The sequence below is a fragment of the Podarcis melisellensis genome (assembly GCF_964234715.1).
Source record: "Podarcis melisellensis genome assembly, chromosome: 9".
NCBI classification, from domain to species: Eukaryota; Metazoa; Chordata; class Lepidosauria; order Squamata; family Lacertidae; genus Podarcis; species Podarcis melisellensis.
Genome location: NC_138541.1, coordinates 69,460,538 through 69,483,594, shown reverse-complemented (window position 1 = coordinate 69,483,594; position 23,057 = coordinate 69,460,538). Strand labels below are relative to the sequence as shown.

The window sequence follows — 23,057 nt, the reverse complement described above, 5'->3', positions numbered from 1 at the left end:
GGGGAGAAGGGAAACCTGAGGGCCCGGCGCCCAACACCTGGTTTCCCCGCCTCCGCCAGCCCTCGGCGCCGCCTCGCCCCTTGGCGGCAGCAGCTGCCCCCTTGCCGCCGCTCACCTCTCCCCTCAGGTGCAGCCGCCGCGAAGCGCCCCTGTCTCCGGGCGCCTGGCGCGAGGAGGCGGCGGCGCGCGTTCCCGCCCCTTTCCCCTCCCCCCCCCCCCGCCGGCTCCTGAGCTGCGCCAGGAGGGAGAGCTGCTGAGGGGGCTTCGATTCCGCGCTCGCCTCCGCCACAGGATCGGGCTCCGGAGCGACCTCGGCGCCGGCGGCGCGCTCCCTTGCTCCCGCAGCGGCTCCTCTTCGCCCTTGCGCTTCGTCTGGTGGCTTGCGCGCCCACCGACCCGAACTTGGCGGCGAAGAGCGGGAGAGCAAGCGCTGGAGTTGGGTGTGAGGGAGAGAGCGCGCGCGTGTGTCTCCTCCTCCTCCTCCTCCTCCTCCCGCCTCTTCGCCTGCGATTCTTAACCTCTACCGGCGTCCATCCTCCTCAGTGCAGCGCAGCCCGCCGCCGCCGACGTTGGGGGAGCCGGTGTGTGTTTGTGTGTGGAGCTGCTCCTGCCCGCCCTCGCCTCTCTCTCGGTCCCTCTCCCGGCGAGGACGAAGCATGCAGCCGGCGCGGGCGCTCTAGGGGCTCGCCGGCGGTCGCAATGCAGCTGGGCGCAGGCGGCGGCGGCGGGGAGAGCGAGCTTTTCTCCGAGGCGGCGCGGCGCGAGGCTGGGGGCGGCGGCGGCTGCTGCTGCGGCGACGGCGGCTTCTTCTTCGTCTTCTCGACGGGCTTCTAAAGCCTGGACGGAGCGGGATTCCAACATGCCGTGCTGAGAAGGACCAGCAGGCGCCAGAAAGAGGGGCTGGGCTCGCGCCTCGTCCGTTCGCCAGCGGACTTCCGAGGGGCTCGCCTTCGCGGCCGGCCCCCCACCCGCCGGCGGGACTCGCACCTCGGCTGCTTCGGAGCGGGACTCTGCCTGGGGATCCGCCTCGACGTCGCCTCCCTGCCCGGACTTCGCTCGGGGATTTGGATTCTGCCTTGGGACCTTGGAACTTAGGAGGAGGAGGGCTTTCTTTTTATATATTTTTAGGGGGTCTCTCTTTTTTTCGAGGGGGTCTCTATCCCCACCACCACCACCGAAGGGGGAAGCGATCGGGTTTCCCCCAGCGCCGGATCCGCGTCTCTCGGTGGGGATCCGGCGGTGACCTCGAGGAGACGATGAAGCTGCTGGTGGCGCTGCCTTGGCTCTGCCCGGGCGCGCTGCTGCTGCTGCTGCTGCTCCGCCTGGGCGAGGTGGCGCCGCAGCCTTGCCCGGCTCAGTGCTCCTGCTCCGGGAGCACCGTGGACTGTCACGGGCTGGCGCTGCGCAGCGTCCCCAGGAACGTCCCTCGCAACACCGAGAGGCTGTAAGTCGCCTTCCTCCCTGCGGATTTCCCACCCACCTCCCCAGAAACACACCTGCCGCCCTCCCCTCCCCCTCGTGCCCAGGTCCCAACATCCTTCCCATCCCCTTCCCTCTCATCCAGCCAACATGTCAAGCAACCCATTGCTGTTGCCAGAGGATGGAAGATACTTCCTCCTCCCCATTTTAAAAAAGCGAAGCTAAGTGGAAATGGAATTAGTGCTTTCAATTCTCCTCCCGACACTCCCCCTTGGTTCCTTTTTAGGGCGCATCAGTCTCCCCCTGCCCCCAGCTTTGTTTGTTTTCCCCAAAATTTATTTATTGGTTTTCACAACATTATAAACAAACGCATAAGACAAACAAACGTAAATCAGAGCCTTACACTTGTTAACATTGTTAAGTGACTCCCCTGCTTCCCCTTGGTTGAATTTCATTGCATGTCCTTTTAACGGTTTTCCCAATCACATTTCTTATAAAATTTAACTTAAACATTAACATCCTTAGATCTTTGCATTATGAAATTAAACATATTAATTTGACGCTTAACATAAATAAAATCCTAAGCCAATTAAGTTGTTTTCTGTTAATTTAACTTAACATATTTTAACTAAGTAATCATTAGATTTAATCCACTCTTCCTGATACTCCTCCCCTGCCCCCAGCTTTGAAGCAGTGCATAGTTGCATTATAGGTACACCATGCGCAGCAGCAGCAGCCTTTCAGAGTAGTTCACAGTTGAAGTTTCAGAGCTTTATTTCCTTCTGAAGAGCTGTATGCTTTTGTTTAGTTGTTAATGCAGTTCTTTATTATGGGCTTACAAAGCTATACCCCACTTTGGCTGCTCTTAAAGTGGCTTACAAGTGTGGAAACCAATAAGAACCCAACCATTAAAAGGCAAGTCTGTCAAATTAAACAGCAGGAGAAATGCAAAAAGCAGCACGAGCGATCAATACACGGAGTTCCTTATGGGCCTTCCCCCTCCTTAAAAAAAAAAATCAATGTATGTTGCAGATGGCTTGTGTTGTGGTTAGTGCTGGTGGTTACAAATCTCTTTAGGACTTCCGCTATTTCATATTTTTTTTTAGTGTAGTACCAACACCAGATGCCCCTTATCACTTTCTCTGCTGCCTTAGAACACATATGCACACACAGATCAATGTATCTTATTTTAGAACACCACAGCCTCAAATTAGCTGCTCCTTATTTTGGAATACTTCAAGTTCCTTGAACAAATACCCAGTTATTCCTTTATTTCTAAATTATTGATTTGTTAAGCCCAGCTTACCTTCCCCCTCCCTTTCCTGCAATTCTCATTATGGGGTTTGGGTAATGTAAGGAGACATGAAAGAACCAGGCCATTAGTTCCACTGCTTTGCTTACCCCCCTTACTCAACAGTAATAAGCAAAATACACTGCTGTTAATTTGGGTCAGAAAGAGACTATGTGTGAGATGGCCCTTTCCCTGCTTCCCTCCATATTTATCTTCTTCCCCCTCCCCTTTAAACGGATTGAAATACACCTTTTCTTCTGATCTGCGGAAATGACTTGTAGAAAAAGCTTGTAGAATACACTTCAGGCCAACTTCAGTGCAGACTTAAAACGGGAAGAGTAAATTGCAAAGCCCTCTGCCTGAAATCTCACCAGCTCCAAGTGGAGTCACCAAGACAAACTTTACCAGCCCATTTCAATCCACCTTTGTTTCACTTAGTCTTTTTTTTAACAAAAACAAACCTATTATTTATTTCATTTATGAATCTCTTACCCTGAGGCATCCAGAAGCAATTTACAAAACCTACTCTGACTTTTCAAGAAGGCACTTTAAAAATCAAGACGGAGGATTTCCTGCTACTAGGAAATCCTGCTTTTAACAATACTCCTTTGCCCCAAAGGTGGAATTCTTAATTCTTCCACCAACAAAATATTTATATCGTTTGTACAGAGTGCTGAATAATTTGGGGCTGGAGGCAGAGGGATCCTACTAAAAGGAACATGACACTTGTTTGCCACACAGTTAGTTTCTTGTTACCTGCTTTCTCAAAATAGAATTGCTTTTACTACTTGAAGTATATTGTTCCAAAGATACAAAAAGTATTGAAGAGGTACCTCGTACCCACTTCGTAGATTTAAGTAAATCTGCCATATCATTCTTAGCTATTATGATCTTTCCTGACTGATCAGTTAGGTTTAAGAGTGTTCTTCAAAACACGTCCTGATTGTCTTTGTAGCTATTAATGTAAGCAGCTTTGGGAGAAAAAATGGAGAGTCATTAGCATTTTTGCTTTAAACTCAGAGAAAAATATCAGTGACTCATTAGTCTTAAGGGTAGGTGGGGGGAAATCTGTAGATCACTTGAGATTCCTGCTACTTTTCTTAAGTGGAATGTGCTAAATCTCTTCCCCAAATATAATGCACATGGACTTAAGGTTAGTTTCCATTATCAAACTTTTCCCTCCTGAGTTTACTCTCAAGTAGTGAATCCAAGCTGAAGTCATGATAATATAGTTGTCCCTTACTTAACTAATCATGACCAAATTGGAATGAATTGAGATTCTGAGATTCTCCATTATTTGTAAATAGTTGTACCTTTTACAATTACAGGACTAAATGAGATTTAAGAAATAAAATAAATTTAAACCCAAACATAGGGTTAAAAGAGATGAACACTTGGATCATATTGTTTGTAAGTTCACAAATATTTGCTTGGGTAAGCTTGGCTGTGTAAGTTTTAGGAATGCTGAGTTTTTTAGGAATGTTGCAGAGATGATGATGCCTTCCAGAAAAATCCTGGGCCCCAGGAAAGCTGTCAGATGTTTACTATCCACTTCCTCCTTGGTTCACCATTCATTTGACTATTTGATGCCAGTGTTCCTGTCTGCTCTCCTGTTGTGGACTCTGTAATGGTCTTCAGGGGTTGTCTCTGAGTACCTGACCAAAGAAGTGGGCCAATGATTTCTCCCCTGTTCTCTGTAGGTTCAGGAAGTAACGTACTAAGCATATCATTAAGTAAACATGTTTTGATTTCATCTCTGTTTCTCTCATTCATCCATTAAAAACAGCGAACGGACTTGTCCAGAGGCAGTGGTAGCAGTCATTAATCATAACTGTTCCTATCGCGAGAAAGTCAAATTTGTGAATGGCACACCACAAATCTCACTATTTCATGATAGGAACAGTCTAGAAACAATATATCCAAATGCTTTTTCAGTAAAATGGAAATTAAAACAAGCGCAAATGAAATCTGCTAAGGAGAATTACTTTTACATAAACTTTTCAGGAATTTGCACCGACCTACAGTTATCCTCAAACTCTTTGTTGCAAATTCTTATTGTTTGATTTTAATAAATAGCCACCAGTTCTGGAATGTTTTAATTTTACTACTACTTCTTCTTAGGGATCTTAATGGGAATAATATCACAAGGATCACAAAGACTGATTTTGCTGGCCTAAGACACCTTCGAGTTCTGTAAGTTGCCTTTTGTTGTATTTTATCCGTTACTATTGTATTCTGCAGATGTGCAGTTCTGTGGAAAACGACTTATTTTATCAACAAGGCTAATTCTTTACTTAACCTCTAAAATAACGACAACCAAACTTACACCATATGAGAAAAAGCAGTTGGGAGATGACATAAAAATTTGGAAGACTGCCACAGTAGCAATTTTGTATTGTAGCCACTTGTGATTTTATTCTTTTCCTTGACTCTATAAATACCGCAAATTATTGACTTTCTGAAAACGAAATGCTTTTTAGCAAACTGTAAAGAGAAATATCTGTTTTTTAAAGGCTAACTGAATTAATTTGTTTGAATGCACTTTGAGTTTAGGATTGTCAGAAGTTATTCTAGTTAGCAGTAAAGGGAAATTCGGGAAAGAGAAGCTATCAATGCAACTTGCTTTTACACCAAATTCTGTGAAAATTGATACAAACTTTTAAATAGTTTTACCATATATAAAGCCTGGTTACTTAATAACTCAGAAGTCCTTCTCAAGGCCTGTAGATTAAAAAAAAAATCACTATACAGTAATGACTGCTCTTTCAGTGAAAACAAAATCTTCTTTGAGGCACGCTAGTAACAAAATTGTTTTAAATTAGGGAATAATTGCAAACAATTAGATTGGTTTTGATATTTCATCCTAATGATGAAAAGTTGCAAACTTTTCCTTTTGTGGAAAAAAACCACATTAACTCTTTTTCAGTTGAAAACAACTTAATTTATAATAGTTAGCTTTCATTTCTTTTTTTAAAAAAGAAACTTTTATACATCATGTACATGTTTTTAACATTCTGTAATTGAGCAGCAGCTTTGACTTTTTCCTTAAGCAAGGCATATATTTTTATCACCTTTGACCCTTCAAGTTCTTGAGCAGGTTTAAGGTCTCTGAAAACGGAGAGGGTATTTTCTCTCTTCCTTGGGAAAAAAAAAAGTCATAGTGGAGTTTAAGGTGACAAGTCTTAAACACATTAAATTGGATGGGAAGTCTAAGAATAGAGTGTGAATTGTGAAGTTAATAAAGAGGAGCAATTGCAAGTTTCCCCATTGCTAAAGTGCTGTAATAACAGGTGTTAATCATCGTTTGATTACTAGCCGTTTTAAAACTCATACTCTGCATTTCAGTCAGCTCATGGAAAACAAGATTAGTACAATTGAGAGAGGAGCATTCCAGGACCTGAAAGAACTGGAGAGACTGTAAGTAACTTTTTATTGATTTGAAATACAACAAAGCAAGTTGTTGTAATTTCCCCCCACTGCCCTCCCTGTTTCTACTTTGAGTTAAACTGCTGGGATTTGTTTGCCCTCTTGGAATTCTTATTGGACAGAATCAAATGTAGCAGTAGATTCTATGTGGGAAAGAGGGGAAAACTGAAATGTAATTTTCATTTTTTGAAAGACAAGATTCATCTAATGTGAAGAGTTCTAAGGACTTAAACAAATTTTCTAGAGGGAATTAATTACAACCCCTAACTTGGTACAAGCTAATGATGATAAAACTTGCTCCTTCACTAAGAATACAATTTAAGCATTTGGTTTCCTGTACGTTGTATACTGTGTTGTGGGAAAGCAAAACATTTGTGTAAGGGAGAAAATTAGGTGTAAAATGCTCTAAAATTTAATGCACTGTACAGAAAATTGTGAAGTGTTTGAATGGATCTAAGAATGTAAATAGAAAAATGGGCTGTATTCTACTAAGTACTACTCAGAGTAGACACAGTGAAATGAATGGAAGTATTTCCATTTACTTCTATGGGCCTGCTTCAAGTAGGACCAGTGTTGAATACCACCCATATCAGCCTGTGTTTATAGTACTGTAATAAAGTATTTGGAGACTTCAAAGACCATCCTGTTGAACGATAAAGGCTAGTTAGTTGCTCTCTCATTCCACCTATGCAGTTTCTTTGAAAGCTGCATTTCTGTTGTGTGTATACTGTGTTGCATTTTGACAGCACTCAAGACTGCAGTAATTCAGTTTGGGACATAAGTTCACGTATGTTGCATTTTTCTGTACTGTTTAGCTCTTGCATAGGATTGTTCATTGCTTATAGGGAACAAGGCCATCTCCGAACTATACAGTTTTTATGAGCACTGCTTTTACTTCTCTGGTGCTCTCTTGTGTTTTTCTTTTTTAAAAAAATCACAACAACAGAATGTAACAACTGCATCTGTCTTTCTCCACCCTTTTTGCCATTCCCTCTGTGTAGCAAGGATGTTTTCAGGACATTACTCGAAAGTCAGACAGTTTAAAATCTTGAAAAACAGCAGACTAACTTTCTGTTTCAACTTGTATGGGAAGAGAGTATCTGTGTCTTGCCTGCTTTAACTATATGCCAGTGCAGATTTTCTCGAATGGTGACGGTTCTATACAGTTTTGAAATATGGCATAAATTTGTTTTGGAAGAGGAACATTTTTGCTTGTTTTTGCTAGGCCGTGTTTTGCATTGATACTGTTGCCTGCAAAAGCTTTTTATTGATAAAATGGAATCAGAAAAATAGGGAAGGGGCGTGCACTGGTGAAGTGGTTTGTGTTTGAGCATAAGAGTTGAAGTTTGCCCAGGTCTGCTGCTAGTTGAAGTTTTTCTAAAAAATACTAGCAATATCCCTTTTAAAAAATCATTGTGTTTCTGCAAATAGAGAGTGATATGCAATTTATGCACACATACTATTGCCAGTTTTTATTTCTGGAAATTAGTTTACAGAAAATTATTTCCTAAGTGTTTGTCCAAGATCAACAATTATATGCTTGATGAACTGTTAAGTCCCGGATCACATACTGGTGGAAGGTGCTTGTAAGATATTGGCGTGAACATAACTTGTCAGCACATTATGGCTAATTTCATTCTGAGAATGTTATTGAGGCATGTGGATTGTGGCCTAAATCCCTAACACTTTTATGAAACTGAATTAGCCAACTAAGTTTTTACTCAGAGCAGATCTCTTGGAATTAGCAGACTGAATTTAGTCATGCTCATGAATTTCAATGTGTTTTGAGTATCACTAACACTGGATATAATCCTATGTATATTTCAAATGTGAATACTGTACCTCTGAAGAACGCCCCCCCCCCAGCAAAGTTGTATCTGTTAAGCTTGCCAACACTGTTTATTTATTAACACCTTTTAAGCACAGCTCTACCCATGTCACATTCAAAGGTTTAATTCAGTGTTTCCCAAACTTGGGTCTCCATCTGTTTTGGACTACAGTTCCCATCATCACTGACCACTGGTCCTGCTAGGTAGGGATGATGGGAGTTGTATTCCAAAAATAGCTGGAGACCCAAGTTTGGGAAACACTGATTTAATTGGAAACTACAAAAGAACTCCAGAGGTGAAAGTGCTGACACCCTTCTCTCTACCTGGCTCAGTTTTTCTCTAGCTGGGCTCCAATACTACAAGCGAGCCCATCAAGGATAAAGCAGTAGGGTTTCAGTACACAAATCTCTTGTGCACTTAATTTCACCCTTTCCTTTTCCTCTTTTACATGTGACTGTATATAGCTCGATGCTTAGGGGTTACCTTTCATTTTGGTTAATTAGTTGAAACAAGTAATTGTATATTTGTTGAAAACCACTGCTTTTTTGTGGAAACAAATAACAGCCATGTGGTTAAAATGTATTGGAACTTGTTCAAAAATCAGAATTCGTCTTCTAAGTTGTTTAAGGTTTTCGTTTCTACCCACATTATGGTAATAGCGTCACAGTTTTCTGCTCTATGCAAGGCTCAAAACACATGTTTTGGAGTAGAAGGAATTTGGAGCCAGAATCCTTTGAAATCATCTCAGCTGCTGGGCTATGAACAAGTGTTCAATATCTGTGAGGAAAATATGAAGATTCATTTTGTTGACAATTACCACATCCACCTGAGAGATAGATGTTGTTGTCTTGAGCCAATTCATCCCTTTGAGATTTTGGAATTCAAACGCATTTCCCAGGAAGTTCACTGATAACTCTCTTCAAATATTTCCTTTATGTACATGGCGCAGCAGGGACTTGGTTAACATGCATGATATTTAAATATCAAACAAACTACATTGCTGTGGCAGTCTTTTTGATGTATTAAGTGGTTACCATATAGTGAATGCAAAACCCATCAAAGCTGCTGGCTGGGTCGTGTTCTGTGATTTTGATTGCTATTTAACCACCATACAGTTTCTAGATTAATCCTTGCTTTCTGTTGTGACACACAGTCTGGCAGACTGATACCATAGTTTTCATAGCTCTGCAATTTCATCGGTGTAACACATGCCTGTGCTTGTCCCAAGGGCAGGGAACTTCCTGCCTATGGGCTGACCTCAACCTGCCAGTTTGGTTCATGAGGTCATTTCCACCAAATCATTCTCATCTGATCACTGGTGGCATCATAAGGGGCAGCAGCAGGGTGGGAGAGAAGAGTTTTCCGCTACGCTTCCCTCTGCCACCACTTGCATGAGAAGCTGCTTTTGATAAGTGTTTTAAGGCAACTTCCACACCTGTGTTACAACTGGAATGGGCTGTGGGTGCTGTCTTAAAGCCTTTTCAAGTCTCCCCTACTTCCAAGCTTCCAAGATTAGGAAACTGAAAGAAAGGGGCAGGAGACTTGGAAAGTTGTGATTGACAGGTGAGTCGCCCCACCCAGATGTCAAATTTGTCCCATGAGGCTCATCCAGATAAGGATCTTCTTATAAAGATCTGGCCCTTGGAGCTCCCCCCCCCCCGCCCGGTTCACCCTTACCCCATGTTTGCATTAAGCAAAGAATATCCCTATGGGCAAACCCACCTTTGAAAAACCCATAATATCTCTAGCAACTCTGCTCTTCCTCACCAGTCATTGAGGTGATTGTTGATAACGTAGGAGGAACGGAAGACACCAAGCGACATTATAGGAATGTCATGTTGGATCGCATTCTACAGCCTCTCCTGGTATACAGTATACAAGCTCAGAAAGAGTCCACAGTGCCATCCAGGGGGTAGGAGGACAGCAACCGACAGCTGCAGGGCTCCCCTAAGGCAGGAGTTCAAATTCCCCGGAAGTCCAAATGCCGTAGCCAGAAAATAACCCTTTGACAGGGAAGGGCCTGGAGAAGGGGGGCTGGGGAGAGAGCCGCTCCTGTCGCAACAGCTAGCTATCTCCATAGTCAAAAGGGTAAAAAGCCTGCATTTGGTACTAATTTGTAACCACACCCTGCCCCTTGAGATAAGGGTACTTAAGAGTCCAAATGGAAATCATTTTGAATACTGTACTGCAGAAAACAGCAGTGTTGGGGTGAGCAAAACAGGTTTTTTTACAGCACGCTACAAGAACAAGTCTATTAGATTCCATTTAGTCATCCCAAATCAAATTTGCAGTAAAAACAATTCCATGTATCAAAATCCAGCATAAAGAAATAAAGATCTCCACTTAAACTGCTTGTTGAAATAGGGAACGTCTTCAGTGGGTGCTGAAAAGACAATAGAGGCTGTCTTATGTGTAATGGGAAGGAATTGCTACAGTTAGGTGCACCCACAGTAGGAGCCTGATTCCTATATTGTATGGACAGATGATAAGGATATCTCCAGGATACCCTCTCCTCCAGTGACTGATTGGCGGGTGGCGCTGTGGTCTAAATCAGTGAGCCTCTTGCGTTTGCCGATCATAAGGTCGGCAGTTCGAATCCCCACAACAAAGTGAGCTCCCTTTGCTCTGTCTCAGCTCCTGCCAACCTAGCAGTTCAAAAGCATACCAGTGCAAGTAGATAAACAGGTACCGCTGTGGTGGGAAGGTAAACAGTGTTTCTGTGCGCTCTGGTTTCCTTCACGGTGTCCCGTTGCACCAGAAGTAGTTTAGTCATGCTGGCCACATGACCCAGAAAGCTTTCTGTGAACAAACACTGGCTTCCTCGGCCTGAAAGCGAAGACTCAACCATCCAGGGGTCCTTTATCTTTACCTATACCTATAACAGGTGGAGCAACCTTTTTAGTGTTATGGAGGGCAGCACTGTGAGTTGGTTGATAGCTCAGTGGCAAAGCATTGCAGTAGGACTAGAGATGTGGGTTCCATTCTCATCCCAAAGATAGAAATGTGGCTTCCGCAAGGCAAAATTGATTTGTATTTTGTAAGTGACAACTTCAGATTGAGAAGGCGAGAGTAAAGGACTTCTGCTCTAGTGAGCAACAATTTAATTGCACAGCCACAGAACAATCCATACACAGGACCTAACTTGTCACATTTCTCCTTCCATTTCTCCTCAGCCCCACGTGTAAGATCTTGGGCTTCCAGTGATATGCACCAGTACTGATTGGGGCATTTGTGGGGCATGAGTGCAGTGTTACAGCACTGGTTTGGCATACAAACGATCCAGGTTAAATTCCTAACTACAGGTTCCCACAAGAAAGAAGAACCCCCCCTCCCCAAATTCCCAACAGCTAACAAGCAAGAGTAACCGACACATGGACTAATACATCTCTCAGGTGGTTGTAGAGCTTGATCACACTCAGGTTGCCTTTCATATTGTCCAGCCCAATTCATCTTGTCCAGTCATGCCACCCCATGTTAATTTATATGAATGCCAATATCTGCTAGATATTTCCTAGCATGCCTTACCTATTGACCAAGGCTTCCCCCCCCCCATGGCCGCTGCTGGACTGATCCCTACTGTAATTGGGACAAGTTATTTGGTGCTGTGGGTTAAAGCCTCAGCGCCTAGGACTTGCCGATCGAAAGGTTGGCGGTTCGAATCCCTGCTGCGGGGTGCGCTCCCGCTGCTCGGTCCCAGCGCCTGCCAACCTAGCAGTTCGAAAGCACCTCCGGGTGCAAGTAGATAAATAGGGACCGCTTACCAGCGGGAAGGTAAACGGCGTTTCCGTGTGCAGCTCTGGCTCGCCAGAGCAGCGATGTCACACTGGCCATGTGACCCGGAAGTGTCTCCGGACAGCGCTGGCCCCTGGCCTCTTAAGTGAGATGGGCGCACAACCCCAGAGTCTGTCAAGACTGGCCCGTACGGGCAGGGGTACCTTTACCTTTACTATTTGGCCTCTCCCAGTCCCCTTGCAGGTGCACTAGTAGCAGGGATGAGCGGAAAACGCAACCCCTTGCTTCTGGGTATTTGAAGTCTGCCTGGTTGCTGTGGAGAGCAGAGAGACAGGGGGATAGTGATAAACGGTGGGTAGCAGCTGCATACATAACCTGTGACTGAGTGTTCATTAACTCTGTAATTTGAGAGAAGGCACAATGGCTATAGATGCTCTTCCAAGTCTGCATGCCTCATTCAGGCTCCCTGCTCTTTATGTGGGACTGTGTATAGTTGGGGGCGCCTGATGTGTGTATTTGGGGTGTCCTCTGTTGGGGACGGTGGCATTGTCATTGAGATAGTGCTTCTCCACCCACCGCATGGAATTGCACCAGAATTGCTTTTAGTTACTGATTTTGCTGCCTCTCCTCTAATCCTGAATGGAAGAATATGCCACATGTAGTTGGCATCACTAGCTGTATGTAGAGTGTAGGCTTTTTGTGTTAATAAAGTTGTCTGTGCTCCTTGTCGCCTTCCCCAGTATATGGGACACCTCAGCAGGGTTTGGGGGTGGAATGGGGGTGTCCAGTGCGACTTCAAGCTGCATGTTTACCCTGTTCCTCATTTATGCTGTTGCTGTTGTGTGTCTTGATGTGGTGGTGATGGTTAGGTTGGTACATATAATGTCACCATATTGTATTAGAGAGGCAGACAACGATGTTCTGTGGCTGTGGATGACTACTCTGCACATCTTAATGCTTTTTGATGTCTGATGTTTTTAGAGGTTTCCCCTCTTCCTCACAGGTGGCCCCCAACTCTTCTTACCTGTGAGGGTGCCTTGTTCTTGTAGGCCCAATTGCAGCAGTTGGAGTGTTGAGTGTTAGGATTCAATTCCCGTGCTGCAGTCATGGGATTGTTTATATCACATGACGGTGTATGTTTTCATTCCACATAGTGGGAAGTGACGGAGACAGGATGTTTGTGTTACTGTGTTTCCGTGATGTAGGACGTTTGTTCCTTTGTCTCTTTCTCTTTGCTGTTTGATGCTGATGAGGAAGGAGCTGAGTTAGAATGCTCCGAGCGTATTATATGTACCATAAATAAAGTATTTTAGCCAAAATGCTGCGCTACTGGGTCTGTTACGCTGACTGCCAATACTCTGCTGATCCTGAAGTGTGCTGATGCCTGCAAGGCATCAGTTGCTGTGATGTTTGTGCTGGAGAAAGACCGTTGTGCTTGGAGTCTCCCGACTGACCAGGAGGAGAGAACATGCCAGCTGGGCATGTGTCTCTGCCGGATTCCTACTCGTGTGTAGGACCTCCTTACATTGAGATGGGAGTGATGTTCCCTTGCCCTGGATATAAGGGTGTTGTACTCCAGTTGACTATGGAGGTAATAGGAGTCCTGTTCTCTGATGTTGTCCTCCATTATTGAACTTCAGTTCTGCTTTATACTGGCAGCATCTTCCATTGTGAGGATTATGCTGGTGGAAGGAACTGATGGAATACAATTTTTTTTAATGCCACCACCAGATTAACTATACAAGACATATCATTTTGCTTCACTGACATGAGGGGATTTAGTAGCAGTTTCATCACACTCAGCAGGTGTTGAGATGAGGCAATGATCACACTCTTGGTCATTTTTATTACAGTTCACAAATCGATAGCAGAGGATCCTTTATCTCTCGCAAGTAAATAGAATGGAGGTGTAAATAATACAAGTGGCATGTTCAGTCATTAAATCAGACTGTGCTTTTGGAAAGGGCACATGTAAATTGCAATGACCTCTGATAATATGTCAGGCACTTGGCTTACTGTTATATATGCTGAGATCAAGCCATTGAGAACAAACTTTATTTTAATCTCTGTAATCTCACTTTGCATTCTGTGGTCATTCCTATCAGAGGTGTTTGGAGACAAAGCCTGCTGCAATATTAGACCCTGTTCACACAAAGAGCTGCTGTGGAAAGCAGGTAGAATCTTAAGTTTGATGTACATGCAGCAGCCCATGGCTGCATCCTTTAGTCCATTATATTGTAAAATATTGCGGCATAAAGCTGCACAAGAAGTTCACATAAAAATACAAATCTCATTCCTAAATACTTACATTAGCTTGACTTTCAGCATGGATCCTGTTCCTTCAGAGTACATGGGAACAGGTCTAAAACTAGGGGTCACCAGTTGGACTTTTTGGCAACAATTTAGCTTGGTGAATCCTCTGAAGTCTATATACCGCTCATGTGTGCATATATGTATTTGCCTTGATGTTGCATATACAGGCAGTGCTATTTTTCTAGAAAAAGAGGTGCTGGATCCTTGTGAAATTCACAAAAATAATATAATAGAAGCCCAACTTCTGTCTCCCCCCCCAAAAAAAAAACAGCAGGAAAAAAAGGCAAAGATTGCATTAAAAAAGACCTGACTCAGATGAATCAACTTGTTGAATTGGTTAGAAGTGGCAAAAAACTTTTTGGAACTAAAAAGTTACTGAGAGAGTGATTAGAGAGTGTCCTCAACACTAGGAAGTGCTGTCATGCAATGGCTTTGGGGGCATTCAGATGCCATGTTTGCCAGTCCTAAACATTTCTTCATCCCTCTCTGTGTGCTTGTTCCCTCTTAAAGGTAAAGGAACCCCTGACTATTAGGTCCAGTCATGACCGACTCTGGGGTTGCAGTGCTCATCTCGCTTTATTGGCCGAAGGAGCCAGCATACAGCTTCTAGGTCATGTGGCCAGTATGACTAAGCCGCTTCTGGCGAACCAGAGCAGTGCACGGAAACGCCGTTTACCTTCCCGCCGGAGCGGTACCTATTTATCTACTTTCACTTTGACGTGCTTTCGAACTGCTAGGTTGGCAGGAGCAGGGACTGAACAACGGGAGCTCACCCCGTCGCGGGGATTCAAACCACCAACCTTCTGATCAGCAAGTCTTAGGCTCTGTGGTTTCACCCACAGCGCCACCCGCATCCCTGTTCTCTCTTACTTCCCTCCTTTTAACCCAGCTTTATAAAACATTTCTTGGTTTGTCATATCATGATCCTGGTTTGGGAATACTTCTTGAATGGTATGTGACAAAGTAGTTTGGCAAATCTATTTTTCACACAATGCTGTCAATGCCTCAGGGATGATGGGAATTGGAGTGCAGCAATATCTGGAGAGCCCAGATTCTCTACGCTTGCTGGAGTGCAGGATTTTGCTCCTACAAAACCTACATTTACTTTTGCAGATGCACCTGCTCAATTCTTTTATCTGATCAAAAACCACCAATAAAGTTTTTTTATTTCTTGTAATAAATATGCAAGAGATTGCAAACCTGTTTCCTGTTTAGTATCCTCCCTTGTCTAAATGGCTTCACTGCACAGAGTTGGGTTTCCAACCCTTAGGCTAGACACTGGATCAGGTGCTGTTGTGCAACATGTGCTTGTTCCATTTTCAAGTATAACTGCAAGGACGTAGGTTGGCACTAGGAGGCAGCTGTTGCTGGTGTAATTCAGCAAGGTCAAATATTGAGCAGCTATAACTCTGTCATGTGTCCAGTTTGACGCTTCCTGCTCTGGTGTCTTGGAAGAAAAGATTTAACACAAATTTTGCCTGCAATATATTTTGACTTCCCAGCCGTACTGTTTGAATTCTTGTGTGCGCTATTCCATTAAAAGACCTGAAAACCCAGTTTCTCTACAACGCTCTGTTCTACCCAGTCCATAAGCACAGGGGTTTTGTCCCTAACAAAATCCACATTAAACAAAACATTAGTCTTTCAGAGCACAGTCTAACAGAATATTAAAGCGCTGCTTGATTAGGCACCCAAAGAAACAGCAGTTTTACCAGCTATGGTATAACTTTGACAATATAAACATTTAATTATGGCAAAGCTGTTCAGTTCTAAGCATGTTTTTGAATATTCTCAGAATTCTAGTTAACATACTCTTGTTAGTATATAGTATAGTGTATTTAAAGAATCATGCATCAGTGGCTCACGACAAGCAGTTGTTTGTATGAATTTGTTTCCATGTCGGTGGGAAAGGAAAGAGAAGCAAAAGGTGTAAGATTTGTTTGTTGTGGACTATTAATGAGCATTAGAGTACCACAACCAAAGTGAGATGGAAATCTGAGTTTGGCTGCAGCCAGCATCAATTGATATTCTTTAATGACGATAAAAGAGATTATTTCCACTTCTTTTCAGCCGTCTCATCTTCCACACGCTCCTCTATATGTGGGCATTGTATAGAATGCTGATTCAGGTCACTGCACCAGGGAAATTAATGTAGTGAATTTTCTTAGTAACGGTCATGACCCTACCAGTGGTAACTAGTATTACATTTCATACCATAAAAATGGGCACTGACTAAAGATTGATTAAAACAGACCTTTAGTCTAACTTTCATTATGTATTGATGTGCAATGCCCATTTTTGCAGACTTCACCCATAGGTATTTGGATTAGATGACTGTGAAAAATATATATCGCAAATGGCTTTTCAAAAGAGCAGTCGTACTCAGTTACAGTTCTGTAACTGAAAATATTAATGTCTGACTGCAATCTGCCACCCACTTATTACCGTATTGTTGACCTTTGTCTGAGGAAGCTAATTGGGGAGCTTGGGCAGATAAGCAGAAACTTTTCAGAGTGCAAACAAGCTCTCTCAAGTCCTGCAGAATCCGAAGTGGTTACCAGCCTGTTTTGGCAAATGTGTCGCATAGAGTGGACATGTGCCCTACTTTACAGAGGACAGTTTTCTGTTTGAAAGCATCATCAATTGTGAGAGCTGTCTGATTGAAGAACCATTAGAAGGGAGAGCAAATGTCCTGTAGCTGCCCATCAACACTTAGAACTTGAACTAAGTGCAACATAGCAGTCACCTGGTCACAGTCTTATCCTTTACAATGCGATAACTGTATTTCTGTTTAAATTATAGTAATTATTTCTAAATCTGCACCTATACCTAAAAATTAGCAGTGTAGCACCTATATGTTTTATGACAACTAGTGTTGTGTTTTGGAGTGATGCTTTTTAGCGATACTTCAGTGACCATCCTGGATGCGGGTGGCGCTGTGGTCTAAACCACTGAGCCTCTTGGGCTTGCCAATCAGAAGGTCTGCGGTTTGAATCCCTGTGACTGGGCGAGCTCCTTTTCCTCGGTCCCAGCTCCTCCCAACCTAGCAGTTCGAAAGCACGCCAAAAAGTGCAAGTAGAGAAATGGGTACCGCTCCGGCAGGAAGGTAAACGACGTTCCGTGCGCTGTTCTGGTTTCGGTGTTCTGTTGCGCCAGAAGTGGCTTAGTCATGCTGGCCACATGACCCGGAAAAACTGTCTGCGGACAAATGCCAGCTCCCTCGGCCTGTAAAGCGAGATGAGCTCCGCAACACTAGAGTCGTTTGTGACTGGACTTAACTGTCAGGGGTCCTTTACCTTTACCTTTTTTAACTGACCATCCTAGCATTGTAAAGTCCAAAGTGGGGGAAAGTGCCAGTCTAATGTGCATGTATGTACACCTGCTCATAAGTTTGCATTTGGCTAAGTGAGCTTGGCAGCATGGCAGTAAACCAAGGAAGCAGCAGGCAGAAGAGTAGACCTCAGGTTGATGTGGTAGACTGGCAAACATTGGCACAGAAAAGGGGAGCGAATGAAAACATTTCCTCTGACTTTTCCCTGTCCCTTGATAAAGAGTGGTGGATAAAGGGATAGGGAAGAGATGGAGGAAACATTTTCATTTGGTCCCCTTTCCTGTGCCAGCATTTGGTGTTTATAAAGACACTCCCAGGGGGATGTGTGGGGACAACCCAAAGCAAATTTCAATATTTGTAGCATTGGTTATATTGCTCCAACGGCAGTCATTCGAACTTACAAAAACAAAACCTTACACATGAGATACTCAAGGGAAAAGTAGAGAATTTTGAAAGCCTCTCCGGCTGTTGGTTTCAATGGAGGAACAGTGCTGAAGCAGAGAGATTGGGTGGGATCCCATTGGACAATTATATGCGCAGGACCTTCTTCTTCCCAACCCACTCCCCCCCCCCCCGTGAAGTACCCTTTCCCCTTTTTCGATTCTGTACAAAAAGGTGGGTCGGCAGGACCCTCACTGCCATCATATCCTTTCTCCTTCCTCCAGCTGTTCCTCACTGAAACTTGCCATTTTAGAGGCTATTTGCTGGTTTGTGCTTGTGTTTCATTGTTATTGTTGTTTAAAAATATATATATACACAGCTATAATATAGCTATAATGGAGAAAACTACACAAGGCCTAGAACCTTCAGGCACTCTTTATATTAAACTGGCATTATTTTATTACACATACTGTGGAACAATCGTTTTCACAACAACCCTCCGTACAAGCCTGGAAAATATGGAACTATAATTGATAAAATTATTTACTTTCACTTTGTTATTTTATCCCATGTGCAACTGCACATATTCCTTGTGCCTATTTTGTAGTTTGTTTCTCTGTTTTAACTTTCACCTGCTGTTGTAATTGTTTTCTCTGTTTTATAAACTTTATAAAAGGGGGGGGGCTTTAGATCCACATAGAGACTACACATGTGTAAAGTGTAGACTGGCTCCTAGACAGCTATTAGAAATGTTATCTAGAGTGTTGGTGCAATATGGCTTAGATGCCACTGCCTCATGAATATTTTACTTGTGTCTACATACCCAGAGGGGTGTATCCAGCATCAGTAGTTGGCTTAGGCAAGTGCCATTATCCCAGAATGGCCACCTTCTGATCCTGACCTGCCATTGCTGAAGTGGAGGATCTGCCATCACTGCCACCTGCCTTCAACAAAAGCTACAGGGCTTTATCTTGGTGGCTTTATCCTGGTGGTTACCGTCTGCTTGACACTGCATTGGCCCTCCTCCTCTGCCATGTCTGTTACAAATGGTGTTCCTTGCCAGTGCTGCTTGCCTTTGTGATTGGTGTTGGCTAGGAGTAGCAGCTGCCTAGGACCCACGTACCTATGGGACCGCCTCTCCTGGTATGCCCTGCGGAGGGCCTTAAGGTCCACAAATAACAACGCTTTGGAGGTCCCGAGTCTCAAGGAGGTTAAATTGGTTTCAACTAGGGTCAGGGGCTTTTCAGCACTGGCCCTGGCGTGATGGAACGTTCTGTCACAAGAATCTAGGGCCCTGCGAGATTTGACATCTTTCTGCAGGGCCTGCAAGACAGAGCTGTTCCATCTGGCCTTTGGTTTGGACTCGGTCAGACCCTTATGTTTCCCTCCCCTTATGGTCTTGATTTATCGGCTATTTTAAAATGAGGCTGCATTTTAACCTGTATTTTAAATTGGGTCCCCCCTCTCTTTTTCCTCTATTATGTTTTTACTATGATTTTATTGATGTTAGCCTCCCTGAGCCTGGCTTTGGCCGGGGAGGGCGGGGTATGTATAAATAAATAAATAAATAAATAAATAAATAAATTATTATTATTATTTTATTAAATTTATTATTGCCTCTGTATGGCAGCAGCTGCTGCTTCTGGCCACCCTCTTATACTCTGTCCCACCTGGACAAGTATATGGTGGTGGCCCTCATCTTCACATGTCACTGCCTACCCTATTCATTTATGTGTCATATGTGGAATAGGAACTGCTGCCACTTGTGGAGACAGCATCTTCTGTGGAAGGTGGATGGAGTTAGTGGGTGGAAACTGGAGGGAACAATGTTGTTGGAATGTCTCTGTAGCAATTTCATGTGTGGAATTTCAGGGCTGTGTGTGAACTTTCAGGGTTTTGTTTTAGCATCAGGTAGAAATGTGGAGCTAGGAGAAGTCAGGATCTAACTGAAGTTGCTTTTAAGCTGAGTATGGGAGAACACGAAAAGAATCTTGCACTTACTATAATGAACATGCTCTCTCTTATCATTGTAAGAAGTAAGAAATAGGATTGCTTTTAATAATAGTTGTAGCAAATGATTTGTAAATGACTATTTGTAGTCATTTTAGCAAATGAATAGTATTCGCAGCAAATGTTATTACTACTGCTTGCCGCAAAATCTTTACCATTTTTTGTTCGCTATGAATTGCTGCATGGCACCAAGTCCTAAAATATGATGGGACTGCATTGTGCAGCACTCTTCCCACATGGATGTAGTATTGATCTTCAGGTCCCTGCTGTGCTACCAAAGCCTGAGTATTCAGGAGGACTCTGAAAATGCTTGGCCTCATTTTTGACAGCTGGGGTCAATATCTTAGGGCAGGTTGTTCTGACATATTTTTTTTTTCTGGATATGTGTGTTCATTTGATAACTTCCCTCAAGCAATTTGGAGGGGGCAGGTTTAATACAAAAATGAATAAACATCAATGGCAATCACCCACTGCTACTTACTGCTTTCACTGCACTGCTTTTATACTGACAAATACTGATTTGCCCCAAGCTCTTTTCAGAGTAAGAGCAGTGTTCTGAGTTACAAGCAGAACTCTCTTTCAATATCTGCGTTCTGTAACTCTGCAGTGAAACAGAGGAACTGTAAATATTTGCAAAGCTATGCACATTCTAAAATTCCATCTTTTAAAAGAGGCATGGATGTATGTTGTTTATAGGTACAGATCCTCTTGATGTCTAGGAATATATAAACTTAAGGGTTAATGCTGCCCAGCTTTCTCTCTGAAGATAGGTAATGAGCAAAAGCAGAGAATATGCTTTTGAGCAGGCCTGGAGGGTAAAAGCAGAAAGCAGTTGCTCCTTGTTAATCAGTGTTGAGACAAACCCTCCTTTCTAACATACATGGTTTTAGGTACACAGTGCACACTATCCCTTAGCAAGGATGGTGGCACGTTAGTGTTTATCAGTTAATAAAAGACTGTGTGATTTGTCTCTTGAAAATTATAGGGTTTTGTACTCCCACACCTGTGCTTGCTTATTTTTCCTAAATATTAAGTAATTAGTCTGTGTTTGGATTTATCAGTATCTAAATACCACACCAAAGGTTCCATTTTGCTGCAAATTACAGAAGCTACAGAAAGGTGGTTAAGGGACTGAAATAAATTCAAGTGTAACTTACTCTTAGCCAGATGTAGTGTTGCTGTTCGTAAATTAGAAAAAAATAGTGTATTACTGACAATTGCATGCACTTGCACTTGCATGTTAGGTTTTGTGGCAGTTTAAACAGTGGCTAAAGTTATCGAAGTTCTCTGAGTGTTGATGTGTCAACATACCAGGATTTTTCTTGTGATCGTGTTTCTATGCCACATAAGCTTTGCCTTTCATTATATACTGTTTACATTTTAAAAATCCATCATAAAGTACTTGCTATCTCTAAATTCTCAGAAATAGTTGGCAAATCATGCAGAATGTCACAGCATTAAAACTAGGCTGTCCAGAAAAATGCATATGGTTTCAGACTGACACCTGCAACCTACCTGCCATAGGATCTTAGTATAAAACACCAGCTTTTCATTTCGTTTCTTTTTTAGTAGGCATGTTTCAAGCAAATGAAATTCTGAGAAGGAAAGGAAATACTGTAACTTTTTGCCCACTCTTGGGTAAGTGTGTGTAAGCTGTGTAACTGAAGAGCTTGTGTACTTTTTTCTAACTGTAGTAGTTTCTAGCACTATACTTAATTAATCTGAGTCTAGTTCTCATGGGACTGTCTTTAACAGGTCTAGAAGTCAAATTGCAGTGAGAAGTCCTGTTTGCTCTTTGCAGACCTTTTTAGAAATTCCAAGACAGGAAGGCTGTTTATTTTTCCCACATCTGTTTTGTGCTCATTCTTTGAGACACTGTTTGCTGGATGCTCTTTTCTTTTAACCACTTAAATTAGTTGCAGTGTTGCAAAATGTCAAAATAAGCATTAGTGGGTATCTTTTGTAAAGAATCAAGTTTTTATTGAATTGTTCTTGACAGAATTTAAAGTTGCCTTAGCTTTCCCATTTACTCAATTTTGTTGCAGACCATCACTGAATCAATAACTTTTACATTCCTTACGGGAACTATTTATACACACAAGGTTGGTCTTAGCAGAAAATTCAGTTCTGAAATGGAAAATGTAGTACATTAACATTTATGAAGTGGTTAGTATTGGTTAGCTTAACATAGCTCAGGGTTTAAAGTTGACTTCTTTTGCAACTGACAAGATTTTGTTGCAAACCAGAATTCCTGGTTTGCACCCAAGAAGAAGTTGAGATTCAGCAACAACAAAAGTAGATGTATTATTTATTTATTGCATTTATTTTCCATCCCTCTCCCCAAGGAGCTCAATGTGGCATAAGTGGTTCTCCCCATTCTCACTTAATTCCCCACAACAATCCTGTGAGGTAGCTTAGGCTGAGAGGGAGTGACTGGCCCAAGGACACCCAGTGAGCTTCATGAAGATTTGAACTCTGGTCTCCCAGGTCAGTCTCTGCCCCATATAGTGGTACCTCGGGTTAAGAACTTAATTCGTTCTGGAGGTCCATTCTTAACCTGTTCTTAACCTGAAGCACCACTTTAGCTATAGGGGCCTCCAGCTGCTGCCGCGCTGCCAGAGCATGATTTCTGTTCTCATTCTGAAGCAAAGTTCTTAACCCGAGGTACTTTTTCTGGGTTAGCGGAGTGTGTAACCTGAAGCGTATGTAACCCGAGGTACCACTGTACTGACTCTGAATGGCAGCCAAAATTGTCATCATGGCTGCAGGAAAAGGGGAGTACCTAAGCTCTGTTCAAATTTGTCCCAGCTTTTGCACAACATTCTAAACCGTGGTTTAGTGTGACATGTCAACCTGGCTAGTTTCTGTAAATCTTGTTTAAGCAAGTGCTTACCGTATTTTTCACTCTATAAGATGCACCAGACCATAAGACGCACCTAGTTTTTGGAGGAGGAAAACAAGAAAAAAAATATTCTGAATCCCAGAAGCCAGAACAGCAAGAGGGATCTGGCTTCTAGGATAGCCTCTTGCTGTTCTGGCTTATGGGATAGCTGCATGCAGCCTCTCCCTGGCAGTGGGATGCCAGGACAGTAAGTGGGACAGCCACATGGCTCTTTAAAGGGAGCGCTGAGCAGAGCCTCCCACCTGCATTCACTCCATAAGATGCACACACATTTCCCCTTACTTCTTAGGAGGGGAAAAGTGTGTCTTATAGAGCGAAAAATACGGTAATTTCAGCAATATTCTTGTATAATGTTTCAAGGAATGATTTATTCAACATACTGTGTTTAAAAATCGCCTTCCATTGTCTTATATAGCAATTTAT

The 23,057-nt window shown here is 43.1% G+C and overlaps 1 protein-coding gene across 6 annotated transcripts in view; it reads left to right on the top strand.

Moving 5' to 3' along the window:
- The first annotated feature begins 452 nt into the window (after positions 1-452).
- The window catches only part of SLIT2 (slit guidance ligand 2), a 244,603-nt gene continuing 221,998 nt past the window's right edge, over positions 453-23,057 (top strand). For 2 of the 6 annotated variants that reach the window (XM_081924341.1, XM_081924340.1), the window contains exons 1-3: positions 454-1,444; positions 4,832-4,903; positions 6,056-6,127. In XM_081924341.1, the coding sequence (XP_081780467.1) occupies positions 1,257-1,444; positions 4,832-4,903; positions 6,056-6,127 (332 nt within the window). In that variant the 5' untranslated portion in view covers positions 454-1,256. Of the gene's footprint in view, positions 1,445-4,831; positions 4,904-6,055; positions 6,128-23,057 lie in introns of all 6 variants that reach the window. The other 4 variants (XM_081924339.1, XM_081924342.1, XM_081924337.1 and 1 more) reach the window with 4 other exon arrangements.